Source organism: Rousettus aegyptiacus, unplaced genomic scaffold (genome assembly GCF_014176215.1).
Source record: "Rousettus aegyptiacus isolate mRouAeg1 unplaced genomic scaffold, mRouAeg1.p scaffold_m13_p_2, whole genome shotgun sequence".
Classification (NCBI taxonomy): domain Eukaryota; kingdom Metazoa; phylum Chordata; class Mammalia; order Chiroptera; family Pteropodidae; genus Rousettus; species Rousettus aegyptiacus.
In genome coordinates, this window is record NW_023416295.1 from 165196907 (window position 1) to 165210275 (window position 13369).

Genomic DNA, 13369 nt, shown 5'->3' on the forward strand with positions numbered 1-13369 from the left:
GTGGGAGTCCTGATTATGAAAGGTTTTGTAAATATCCGAAGGAGCAATGAGATGCTCTTGAAGGGTTTAAACAGGAAAGTGACTGACAGTGAACCTACTGGACTGTAGGAACCTCTTTATAATCAGTTTGCCAACTGATCCAGATCGAGTTACTGTTGTCAGCCCACCAGAATCAGTCTGTGAATGGCTGCTGATCGTCAGGCACTACTGAATTTTAACTTTTGAAAAGTTAATATTAAGAGCCAGCATTTACTGAGCATTTACTGTGTGCCAGGCTTTGTGTAAGCATAACATGCATTATGTCATTTAATTCTCTGAAATAAGTACTGTTTTCACCACATATTGCCAATGAAGACTGTTGAGGCCCAGAGAGTTTAACTAACCCAATGTCAGAGGGCTGGTAAGTGACTGATCTGGACTTTAGACTCTGGCAGGCTGACTCCAGAGTCTTCATCTTCATCCTTAACTGGTGACTGCACGGCTTCTCCAGAGAGCTGAAAGAATAAACCTAAAGGATTTATAGTTCTTGCCTGAATTTGCACAGTTGTGAAGGAACCAAAACCACAATTCCAGTCTTCTGATTCAGAAATGACGGTTTTCCTGGCCGTCTGCATCCAATCCACCATCCCATCATAAGAAAGGGCATACCTACTAAATATGCTCAAATCTGAAACTTCATTCCCACTCTTCTTCAAGTCTGGATTACTGTCATCTCTTACTTCCTAGGCTCCTAAGTTGTCTCATGCCTATCTATTTTTGCTCTGTGGTCAGAGCCATCAGTTTAAACATACGCAGATGATCATGTTACTCCGTTGGTTAAACTTCAGTCTTTGCCCATTGCTCTTAGGGCAAAATCTAAAGTGTTTACTCTGTTTTTAAGGCCTTCCTCAGTCTGGCCACTAATAACTATTCCAGCTTCTCCTCCTGGCCCCTCACTACCTGCCTCCTCCAAGATATTTCTATTCTTCCCAATCTTTCTCTCATTCCCTTTAGTAGAGAGATTTACCTGCAATAAAATGCAGGAGTACTAAGTTCCATTACATTAGTTTTGATATATTCGCAAATCACCACCACCTAATACAAGATGTAGAATCATTTCCATCACCCTGGAAAGTTCTTTTTTCTGTCTTTCCCGACCTTTTGATTTCTGTCATCATAGATTAGTTTTGCCTGACTCCCTCCCTCTCTTTCTAAGACATAATAATTTCATAGAGCTTTTTAGGTTCACAGCAAAATATGGAGGAAGGTACAGAGATTTCTCATATATCCCTTACCCTAACCTTCCTTTTATTCTTGAAAGAAGTTTTTACTTTCCCTCAGTTGTCTGCCCTGGCCACTCCTTCCTAGTCTCTTTTGCTAAATCTGCCTTCTGCTCCTCATCTCTAAACGTCAGAGTGCTTTTGATCTCCCTCTTGGAACTCTTCTCCATCGACACTCCTTAGGTGGTCTCACCCAATACATGGCTATAATTACCATCTATTTGCAGACCTCTCCCCAGCTTACATCACGAGGCCTTTCTCTTCACAAGATCAAGACTCCTGTTTATTGTTTATTTGACATCTCCACCTGAATGTCTAATGGATATCTCAAACTCAGCACGTCTTCTGATAGCCCCTCCGCACTTAACCTGACAGCCTCCCACTTCCTCATCTCTATAAATGGTAACTCTAAGGTGTCGTCTTGACTCCTCTTTCTCTAGGAGTTTCCATCTAATCTATTATCAAATCCTGTTGGCCTGAACGTCACATTGTGTCTCCTAGCTAAGTTTCTTACTACCTGTACTGTTATCAACCTGCAGTATCGTAATAAACTCCTAAGTGATCTCCCTGCTTCTAACCATGTCTTTTCTCAACTGAGCAGTTCAACCTTAAAATTTAAGCTCAGTTTTAAATTATCATGTCACTCTTTTGCTAAGAACCTTCCAATGCTACTCGCGTCACTCATAGTGAAAGTCAAAAATTTTACAGTTGCTGCAAGGCCTTACATGGTTCTTAGGCCCTTATTCAGAAACTATATTCTTACTTTAGGCCCAGTTCTACCCATTTGTCAGATTTCCCATTAACAAATTAGACTCTTCAAGAGTCGTATTGTGGTGGACTACTTACAGCCTCAGGAAGGTGCAAGTAGCAGGCCTGGGAACACAAGATGTGTAGCAGTTCACAGCAGTTTGGTGCAGGGTGCGAGCACCATATGCACTGTCCTCTGCCGCTGTGAAATGAGCTCTGACCATGTGCTAGTCGACAAACGGGAGTGAGAAAGAACTCGACAGACCTGGTTTCCCTACCAGACTAGAAATTACGTCTCCTTTCTCAAACTGGCAAACCCGCTAACTCCGGTAGTGTCATGCGAATAAAATAAAGATGAAGAGCTCTTGGAATCTTGAGTCATCAGGAAGAGATTAAGTGATAGTCTAAGAAATCAGGGGGATTTATGTATATTGGTATGCACGTATGCACATACATACCTATGTGATTTCTATAAAAGCGGTTCCCAGGTAAAAATTGTTCTTTTAGCTTTGATTTACTTTCTTTTGCTCTTTTAAAGTGAGTAATTCTTGGTGCATTAAAATAACTTAGACAAGTATTGTGGTTGCTAGCACAGAGTTCTGACACTCTTATTGTTTTGATTCACAGGAAAAATGGAGGCTGCTTCCAGCATTTTTAAAGGTAATAAACATTTAATAATCATTAGTTATTTTTCCAGTGAAGTCAAGAAATAAGACCTTTTTTAAGATTATGTTTTTATAACCAACATTTTCTATGTACAACTAGGTTTTAGAAATACAAGGAATCCCGCCAATGAGGTGCGGGTTGGGGGAGTGGTAATCTAATTTTAGAGATAGAAAGTAGTATACGTAGTAGCGTGGCACGTGAATAATACAAACCAAGTGCTGTCGGCAAAAGAGTGATGCCATAGGTGGTCAGGCCTCCCAATGAGGTGAGATAAAGTGCATCTTAAGAGGAAAGGACTGAACTCAGCTGAAAGGTGAGGTGTAGAGAGCATGGCTTGGTAAAGGTGCCCAAGAGCAGCCTCCACAGGGTCCATAGGAAACAGTGGCCTCTTTGGCTAGAACAGATGAGTGGATAGTCCAGAACTGCTGAATATAGGGTTAGTGCTGGGCATCAGTTTTAAAGAGCTTATGCTAAGAAGCAGGGAGGAACACTATGAGACACCTCTTGGTACCCACTAGGATGCTCTTGTCAACAAGGAAAATGATGACAAGTATTGATAAGGGTGTGGAGAGTCTGAAACGGTCATGCTGTACTGGCGGGAATGTGAAAAGTTGCAGCCGCTTTGGAAAACAGCTGGCAGTTCCTCAGTTGGTTAAACACAGAGTTACCTTATGACCCAGCAGTTCTATTCATAGGTATTTCCTCAAGAGAAATGAAGCCGTGTCCACGCAAAATTTGTTCACAGATATTCATAGTAGCATTGTTTCTAATAGCCCAAAGTGGAAACAACCCAAATGGGTATCAGCTGATGGATGGGGAAATAAAATATGGTCTGCAATGGAATATTATTTGGCGGTAAAAATAGTGCTGGAGCATAGTACAACACAGATAAATCTTGAAAGCGTTATGCTAAGCGAAAGAACGGAGACCTGAAAAATGAGTCGAGTTTTGTTTGACTTAGTTCTGTGGTGTAGGCAGAGTGGAGAGCACTGGGAGGTGATGCTGGGAAGCTGTCAGGGCCAGGTTTCTGACGAGGTTTGAACGCCTTTTTAAAGATTTTAGCTTTTTCTTTTTTTAATAGCAATAGGAAACTATTGAATTTCTAAGTAGAGGAGTGACCAAGAATGAAATAAAATGGTAGTAAGGTCCAGGTGAGTTTTTTATTGTCATTATAAATTGTTTTAAAGGAACTGTGCATGAGCAGAAGAGACAGGGTGGTGTTTATGATTCAAAAAAGAGGAGACCGTCGATGGTACACAGTACAAGAAGAGATGGAGAACTCAGTAGAGGCATAAGCCTGTGTTTATTTCATTCATTCGTTCGTTCATTTAAAGTTGGGATCCTCCTTTACTCAGACCACCTTGAAATCTCTGCGTCTAAGAACAAGAGTATGAAGATTTAAATACATAACTGAAGACAGGAATATAAAGCTCGTACGGCTGCCCGTGCTGTTGGCTGACATAATCAAGGCTCAGAGTGTTAGACTGGGAGACAGCAGAGAAGAGGGACAAATGCAAATCCCAGTCCTTAGTTTTGCACAAGTACCAAATGGGGTGTGCTTGACTTAACAGCATTTTTTGGGGGAAAATTACCTTTTGAGTTTTAGTCAATGAGCCAATGGTATAATACTCAGAATGAGGATGGTAGTAGCCCTCTATGGTGGTGAGACTGTCAAGAATGTTGTCAGTGAGTTCAGGGCGCCCTCAGTGAGGGAGGATATTGACAAACCAGAGCACGTCCAGGAGCAGGCCATCGGCTGCTGGAGGATCTGGAAGACATGGCATCTGAGAGAGAATGAAGGGCCTGTTCAACCTGGAAGTAAGATCGCAAATGAGATGCGATAACTAAATGGACTGTCTTAGAACAGACATTTTCTCCAGAGGAGACTATTAAGTCCATGGGGAGTGGAGACCTGAGGAAGGCAGACCTCAAATCACCCTATAAGGTTGAATTTTTCCTCCCAACAATCAGGACTGCTCAAAATGGGATGGTTGCTTTGTGAGCCAGTGAGATCCCTAATAAGGAAGTGTAATTAAAGCAAAGATTCTGTGATTATCTATCTGTCAGGAATGTTCCAGAAGTGTTAAACTAATTGTATTTGAAGATTAATGTAGAGAAAATGAACACGTATAGCCTTTTTACATCTTAAGGTTTTGGAGTCTGTGCGTTTATTATTTCCCCGTTTTTCGCAGCAGCGCACGGCGCTATCTGTGCTGTCATTGCTGACTTCACTGCTCGCTGGGACCTGATCTTAATTAAGTTCCCTGAGTTTCACTCTGCTTGCAGTTTCAAATACAATTTTATTTTTTTCCTCTCCTCATTCTTCTGTAAGTGATACAAAAGACCAGAGTTTGGATAATATGAAAGTCATAAAATTGCCCAGATAAGAGAGACAAAAAAAAGAAAAGAAAATAGGCATTGTTTGAGAGTTAAGAGATGATGCTTAATTGCTAAATTTTTTTTCCTGGCTTTTTTGACAATTCAAAATATGTAGAGAAAAATCCTGCCTTATTTATTAGCTTATGGGAAGTCATTAGGTATATTCAGATACTCATATCTTGAATTCCAAAAGTCAGGATGCTTCTCAATAAGAATAAGATTTGAGGACCTTGTAGTAAGGTGGAGAAGAAATGCAATGAGGACACAGAAATATAAAGTTTTACTAAGCAAAATTCACAGATTTTTTTTCTCACTTTGGTTTTGAGAAAAATTTGATCATCCTGATTGTTGGAGGAAAAATTCAACCTTAGAGTCTATTACGTAATCTGCTATTTTGTTGCTAACAACCTGTTTCGCTTTTTCTGTTTAGGTGAAAGGCCTCGTGAAACAGCACATAGATTCATTTAACTACTTCATTAACGTAGAGGTAAGCATCAGAACTTAGAAATAGACGCAGCTAAGAATTAGTTAGAAGCCAGTCTTTCCTGATATTACTCTTTCCACTGCAGATAAAGAAGATCATGAAAGCCAATGAAAAGGTTACAAGTGATGCCGACCCCATGTGGTACTTAAAGTAAGGAATTGACTACTCTTGATTTGTTCTTTCGATTATATCTAACATTTGTTTAGAGTGGATAGAGTTGCTGTCAAACTCTTTAAAATAATTCTTTATGTTAATAAGTTAATTGTCAAGATCAAGTGCTCAGTTTTTAATTTACTAATTAAAAAAAATTTTACTAATTTTAAATTTTAATTTATTAATTTTTTAAATTTACTAATTTGATTTAATTTTTAACTTATCTAATCCTATCAAGTAGAGTTATGATTGAGATGTTACTGAAACTTTTTGGGTTTTTTAATTTTTTAAAACAATTTTAGACTTAGAGAAAAATTACAAAAATGGTAGAAAGGGTTCCCATGTTATCCTTTGCCCAGTTTCTGCCAATCTTAACATCTTACACAACCATAGCACAGTTAGCAAAACTAGGAAATTGTCTTTGATACAATACTATCAATAATCCACAGACCTTCTTTAAAGTTTTCCCACTGACGTTCTGGCCCGGGATTCAATTCAGGGCCCCAGCAGCGCTCAGTGGCCCTCCAGTAGGTGGCAGGCTGTCTTGGTCTTTCGTGACCTTGAGACTTGACGAATTCTGGTCAGCTCTTTTTTAGAAGGTCCTTCGATTTGGGTTTGGATGATATTTATCCATGATTAAATTGGGTTATGCATTTTTTGGCAAGAATAGCACAGAAGTGATGTTTTGTGCCATTCTTACCGCATCACATTCAGTGGGTACAGACACCGATGTATTTTATTACTGGCAATTTTAATTTTGTTATTTGATTAAGGTGGTATCTTCCAGGTTTCCCCATCGTAAAGTTCCTATTTTTCATTTTGTAGTTAATAAGTATCTTATGGGGAGATCCTTTGAGACTATGCAAATATCTATTTCTTATCTCTTATCATATTTTAGCATACATTATTGGGTAGTTCTGGCCTCTAACAGTTACCCAATGGTCCCTATTTCCATCATTCCTTCTACATTACTACTGAAATTTACTTTAAGCTTTTTTTTCTCTTCATTTATTTGTAGTTTTATTTATATCAATATAAACTCATAGATGTTTATTTTATTCTGTGGATCATAATCCATTGCTATCATTTATTTTTCAAATTGTCTCGGCTTTGGCCATGGATAGTGTCTTCAAGGTGACTCCCATGTCCTTTCAGTATGCCCCTGTTAATTTTTAAGTACCTTGAGATGTGATTAATCTACTATTTTCCCTGTCCCAGCCTCAAATCAACCATTTCTCCAAGGAGCCCTGCTCCCTTTTTTTGGAGAATAGTATTTAGAAACCAAGATATGGATACTAAATACTCCAAAGGAAATGTATATATGTTAACATATGCATACACCTACAACTATGTTTCTGTATCCTATCCATTTTTATGTGTATTAAAAACCATGCCTACTGATATTTATTCTAATCCAACTCTATAAGACACATTCTAACCACCTCTTTTTCCTTATTTGTAACTTCTGTTCCTGACGTTGGGAAATCTGGCTGTCATTATCCACACGATATTTACTTATTTTTTTGAATCTTGGAATATACATAAAATAGCTTCAGAATTCTCAACTCATACCTCTGTGAGAATAAAATTTACTAATTAGGGTATAATATTTATACACTCCTTTTTTGTCTTTATTTGTACAGTGTCCAATCAAAATACTGTTTCCCAGAGTTATTTATTCTGCCCCCGCCCCCCTTTTCAGTGCAGTTATATTATTCATTTGTAACACAGTAAGGTTTGGATTCCCCCCACACCCTCACATCCTGGTTGATGTTAATTAGAAATTTATTTTTGGATATGTGAAACATTATTATAGTGGTAAGAGTTAGACCTATAGAAAAAAAAAGGATATTCAGGAAATTGTCACTCTCCTGCCAGTTCCTTCTACTGTGTTCCCAGGCACTCCCTGCAGGTGACCGATCTCATGGGTCTCTGTTTCTCCTTCTTCTGTTTCTTTTGCACGGATGAGCTTATGTATTTTTTCCCCTCATATCCTCTTTTTATATGAATGATAGCATGCCACTACAGATCCTCCTTTGCGCTTTCCTTTTTTTCATTAAGTATCATTTTTATCTCCAGCATTTTTATAAAGAGATTTACACTGCATCTTAAAAGCTACTCTGATAGTATTTTCCCTCCTTTGTAAAAGCTGCCTGTACTATCACTTCAAGAAGATCTCCAATCTTAAATTTTTTGTATGTTTATTCTTAGCAAGATAAACATTTGTCAAAGCATAATCCTTGTATTTGGGAGGAAGATGTTTGTATGTTCTTTGGAGAAGTATAATTGATAATGGAATAATTTGCTTTTCAGATATCTTAATATCTATGTCGGCCTTCCCGATGTTGAAGAAAGCTTCAATGTAACTAGACCAGTGTCCCCTCATGAGGTAATTGTCAATCTTATTTTAATTGGGTTTGTGTGCTTTAGCTCAGAGAGTCTTCCCTTAATGTATACTCTTAAAAGATGATTTAAAAACAGGAAAAAAATTTATGAGATAGATAACCAAAATAAATGAGCGCTTATAAATATTATACTAGGAAACAATTCTGTACTATGTAGTTTGTCGTGTGATCCTAATTAATTTGCATTGTTATATGACCGTGTTCTATTTTTGTTGTTTCTGAACATTTCAGCGGTCTCGTCCCATCCCCTCACCAGCCAGTGTGCCTGGCATGGTGCAGTTTATTGCAGAGGTTACTTGCATAGAACATGTTTTGAAGGTCAGCAGGCTTTGTGTCAGGTGTGGAGAACAAGGACTTGGGAGCGTGAGGTCTAGAGATTGATGAGATGAAAATTTAAATACCATGATTGTAACAGAAATACAGACAGAGGGCTATAAAACAGGCCTGTGTATTGGTTTTTAACAGATTCTAGATTTGTCTTCAAATTCTTCCACTTAGTGTTCATAATTGGGAATTAATTCAGAGAGTAGAATGATCTTCGTAGATTTATCTGGTTTGTTGATTTAAAGCTAAAAGAGCAATCAGGGAAGATAGGCCGGGAAGCTTTATTAAACAAGGTGTTAGAGTATACGGTTATTGTCGAGGGAAGGTTAAACAGGAAGTATGATCAAGTAACCACACGTTTCATATTGGTAAGTTCTGGTGTTACTTAATCACCGAGTATTGATCGAACATTTATCTTGCACCTCAACTTTGAGAGATATAAAAGAAATGAGACACGTGTCCTTCCTCAAATTGTTTATGCTCTCGTGGAAAGATTAAAACAACAAAACCCATGCGACAGACACCAGGGGCTGCACACTTGAACGTCTGGAAGGATCAGGCAGGTGAGGCGAATATGTGGAGTTGCTCTAAATAGGAAGCGATGAGGACTGTGGGATGTTGGAAGGTTTCTGCCCACTCCCCCCACCCGCCTCCTAGCCCCGCCACGCACACATTCCCTTTTGCTAGAACTTGCCACACTTTCGAGAACTGGGCAGCCAATTAGCAATTCCCAAGTCACTTCTAAACTATATCACTGAGTTCAGGGAAAGGAGAAGTGGCTCAAGAAGGCTGAGGCTACAGTTGTCATAATTATTCTTTCTGATGTTGAAGAAAGCAGAGGTATTATTGCAATTAGAGAGGACACGAAGATTTCCTGGAGGGAGTTTGTCTCTTGGAGAGATGGGAGTGGGAGAGGGGGTAGGTGGCCAGTCTTGGGACCCACAGCAGGACACACGGGGTACAGCTACTGCAGATTCCACCTGCAGTCATACTCCAGTGGTAAGAGAGAGGACAAGGGGGACAGAGGATGCCCACGGAGGGAGTTCGGGGCCTGTGGAGAGGGTGCCAATTTTTACCATGTCTGTCAAATTTCATCTCCACTTTAAGTGATGAGTGTGTTAAAACTCATGAATGCTTGCCTATCATGGGCATTACATTAGTTTTATTAATAAAAATGAGATAATATTTATATAGTACTCTGTACCAGGTAGCATTCTTAAAATATGTATTTATGCTCTTGGGAATTAAAATTATTCTTATCCTCATTTTACATTGGAGGAGATGGAGATGCAAAAAGGTTATTTAAAACTTAAGTGGCAGAACTGGTATTCGAACCCTGGTAATGACCATACTCTGAACTGCCATGCCATCATGCCTTTGATCTGGCCTGAGGAGGCTCGATTTAATAAAATGTAAGATAAGTAATTTTTATTGGTCAATAATAGGAATATCCAATATTTTAAAATCCTAGGCACTGTTGTAAAAGCTCGAAAAAGCTTAAATTTAACTACCTTTGGTTCACTAGAAGCCAGAGAGAGGGTTCAGCACCATGAATTACATAGTTCACGTTTAGAGAAATTCTTTTTGCGACTATAAGCCACATGCTAACCATCAATATGTTGAGGAAGTCATAGGAAGATTCTGATGGGTTTCCTGTTTCCGATCATGGCTCAGGCAAGGGCATCATTTAGCAAGTCATTGTCATGTAAAACTAATGTGCACACCAACAATTTCTAAAGTTTCTCAGATGATTCCAGGAATCATTAGAATGCTGTGATAAATGATTCATGCTATGCCATGTCACTTAGTAAGGAATTGTGTGATATAGTTTTGTTTATTTAGAGGATAAAAGGAAGAATAGTTTAAATTTTTCGTTTGTGTGTGTACATACTTTGTTAACTATTTTCAATAAGCCAGCCTCATTGATTACCTTCCATGGACCCAGTTTGCTTCAAAGATATAGGAGCAGAATGCTGATGGCTTTAGGTCAGTGCAAAAAATGTCAGTACCAGATTTATCTCATTTCTGGGCTGGCAGGGGCAGGAATGGTGTGGCGATGTCTAGGTTAATCACTGGCATCATTCCCCTTAGGGGAGAGGCAGGCTCATCACTCCCAGTGCCCTGAGGCAGCACATGGAACAGCTAAGTGTTCCGCAGACAGATCAAAGGTCAGCGTGAGCCATACTTCTAGAGAAGGAGCTTTTGAGGCTGTTGGAACCCTTTGGTTTCCAGAGAGGTGGAACAGCAACTGTCTGATTTTTTTCCAGTGCCGTTTGCGGGACATGACGTACTCTGCCCCCATTACAGTGGATATTGAATATACCCGAGGCAGCCAGAGGATCATCCGCAATGCTTTACCCATTGGCAGGTGAGAACATCATCAGTTATAGGAGCCACACCACCGGCATTTCAGCCCTGTGAGGTGACCTGTGCCCCATTTCCTCATCGGGAGATGGTGGGAAGTGGTACCTTGTTTATGGACTTGTGTTCTGGATCCAGTGAGGCAGCTCTTGTAAAGCATTTAAACAGTGTCTGGCTACTTGTGGTGGTGATTATTTTTTAATTGTGAAATCTTTTATCTGAAGTTGAGGACAGTGCTTCCACTTCCTGTAAGCCCAGACTGTTAAGGAAACATGGGGAAAGACGACATCTCAGTGGCCTTTCACGGGATGGTCTGTTTGGTGTAGTCACGTGTGTTTTAAGTTTGAGTTTCCTGGCAGTTTAACTGTTTCCCGTATCGCAGTATTTATATGAAATGAGGATAATTCTGTCCCTACCTTCCTGTTATGGTTTCTTTTTTAACCTACGACTTACTAAGAAGAATGTTTTAAAATTCCCAAATCGGTGCTGTGCATCACTTCCGGGGGCTTCATGGAGAGCGATTTATTTTCGCACGTTTCCCAAGTGTCGGGCCGCCAGGGCTGTTCTGGTTCTGCTGCGTCGTCCTCCGCGCGTTTCTTCATGTCGAGTTGGTGAAACGTGTTGCGTGGATGTTCTGTATCTTCACAGGTTTTTTTATTTCTTTGTTCTCAGTTACCAGGAGAGATGTGTTAAAATGTCCCCCTCGGATGGTGGATTTATCTTTTCCTCCTTATGTTTTTACGTATTTTTGTTTTTTGAAGTTACGATATTAGGTTTATAGAAGTTTAGAGTTTTAGGTCTTCCCGGTGAATTGAACCTTTTATTGTTATGCATTTATCTCCCTTTTGTAATATTTTTTGCCTTAAAATTTATAATAAAATTTATTTTACTATAGCCACATCAGCTTCCTTTTTATTATTTTTCTGGCATTCTATGTTCTAAATTCTTTTTAATCATTTGATGTTCTTATGTTCTAGATAAACTTCATATGGCTAGATATTTTAAAAATTTGCCTGAGAATTAGTTCATTTACATATATTATGGTAATGGTATATTTGGATACTGATATATATTCTTGACAACTTATTTTGTACTTTTAGTCTATCTAGTTTTTCATATGTTTCAGTTTTTTCTCTTCTTGCCTTTCGGATTATTGGAAGTTTTTCTTTTTTTTTTTTTTTCTTACTGTCTCCTAACTGATTGAAAGTCAGTTATAGTATTTCTCATTTTTTATGTTTACTTCAGAAATTATGCATACTTAACAAAGTTCGAAAATAATCAGTATCTTTCTTCTCCTGGGAAGAACGAGGACCTTAGAAAGCTTTAACTTGGATCAGATCAGCCGCCCTGACTTAGGTGCTTTTGTTGTGCCAAATTTTAATTCTGCTGCCATTTCTGACTTTCACTAAAGCCTGTGTCCAAAGTTTAAGGAAGCAGAGATTGGAGTTTTATTATCTGTAGTAGCACCGTGTGCCTAAGGAGATCCTTCATTTGTTTCACTTGGCTGTTTCTGTAATTACCATTCTGCCTTTTCTGATATGCCAAAGAGGAATGCAGACCCCTTAGTGATGTGTGTATACAGTGCACAATTCATAGTCTTTTTACCTTTTTTGCCAGTGATTATCTTTACGTAATATTTCCTTTTGTTTTATTTTAAACAGAATGCCCATAATGCTGCGTAGTTCAAACTGTGTTCTTACAGGGAAGACGCCTGCAGAGTTTGCCAAGCTGAATGAATGTCCTTTAGATCCAGGTATGTGCGATTCCTTAGATTTGTACTCCACTTCTTGTTTTGTTTTTCTGTTGTTTAACATTTTTCCATAAAACAATACCAGCCTATCTGCTTTCTAGTGAACTTTGATAAAACATTGTTTACAAACATCCAGAAATTTGGCTCCAACTTCATTCTATTAGACTTTATTTCTCAAAGATATAGTTTCCTCTTTTATTTCAGATTAAAAACTTTTTTACTCCCAAGTTCTGATTTATTGCTGTGGTTTGTCGATCTTTTCTTTGTCTTTTGCTTAGTGGTTATGCTCTTTTAGTGGTTATGCTCATTAATCTCATAAACTTACTTGTTAGCTGGTCTGAAAAGACTCATACATCTGATTTTTAGCTGTTTTAAATGCAGTAAAGAGGCAAAAAAGAAGTCTTATGTTTAAATTATTAAAAATGATATTTTTGTACCTGTTTTTAGGCAGTTTCTTTTATAAAGTTTCAGGCTTAGCACTTAATAGGAAGTTTTTTTTTAATTCCTTGACTCATGTTTCACATTGATTTAATTTACAGTTGCTTTAATCTTATTCCTTTAAAGTTGCATTGATGTGGAATCACGGAAGGTTTTAGAAAGAGATTAACAAAGAACATGACTTTTAGATTACAACAAAATGTTGTATAAGTCAAATATATTGCCCTCTTTTTGCTTATATTCTGAAGGTAAAATGAAGTCTCACTTTATTCTATTCTGTGCAAAAATGTATATGTGATAATGTTATGAGCTTTATTGGGCATATAGTATTATGGCCCAGTACTAAAACCTAGTCTTAGTCTACCATTATCACTGATTTGTTAAAAAATTTCAGTTTATGTTG

General features: G+C 38.4%; 1 protein-coding gene across 3 annotated transcripts in view; it reads left to right on the top strand.

Annotated features, from left to right (window-relative positions):
- Positions 1–13369, top strand: part of POLR3B (RNA polymerase III subunit B) — a 111738-nt gene that overhangs the window by 1171 nt on the left and 97198 nt on the right. For all 3 annotated transcript variants that reach the window (XM_036237416.1, XM_016148078.2, XM_016148080.2), the window contains exons 2-7: positions 2634–2666; positions 5482–5538; positions 5621–5685; positions 8002–8077; positions 10685–10785; positions 12440–12531. In XM_036237416.1, the coding sequence (XP_036093309.1) occupies positions 2634–2666; positions 5482–5538; positions 5621–5685; positions 8002–8077; positions 10685–10785; positions 12440–12531 (424 nt within the window). The remainder of the gene's footprint in view (positions 1–2633; positions 2667–5481; positions 5539–5620; positions 5686–8001; positions 8078–10684; positions 10786–12439; positions 12532–13369) is intronic.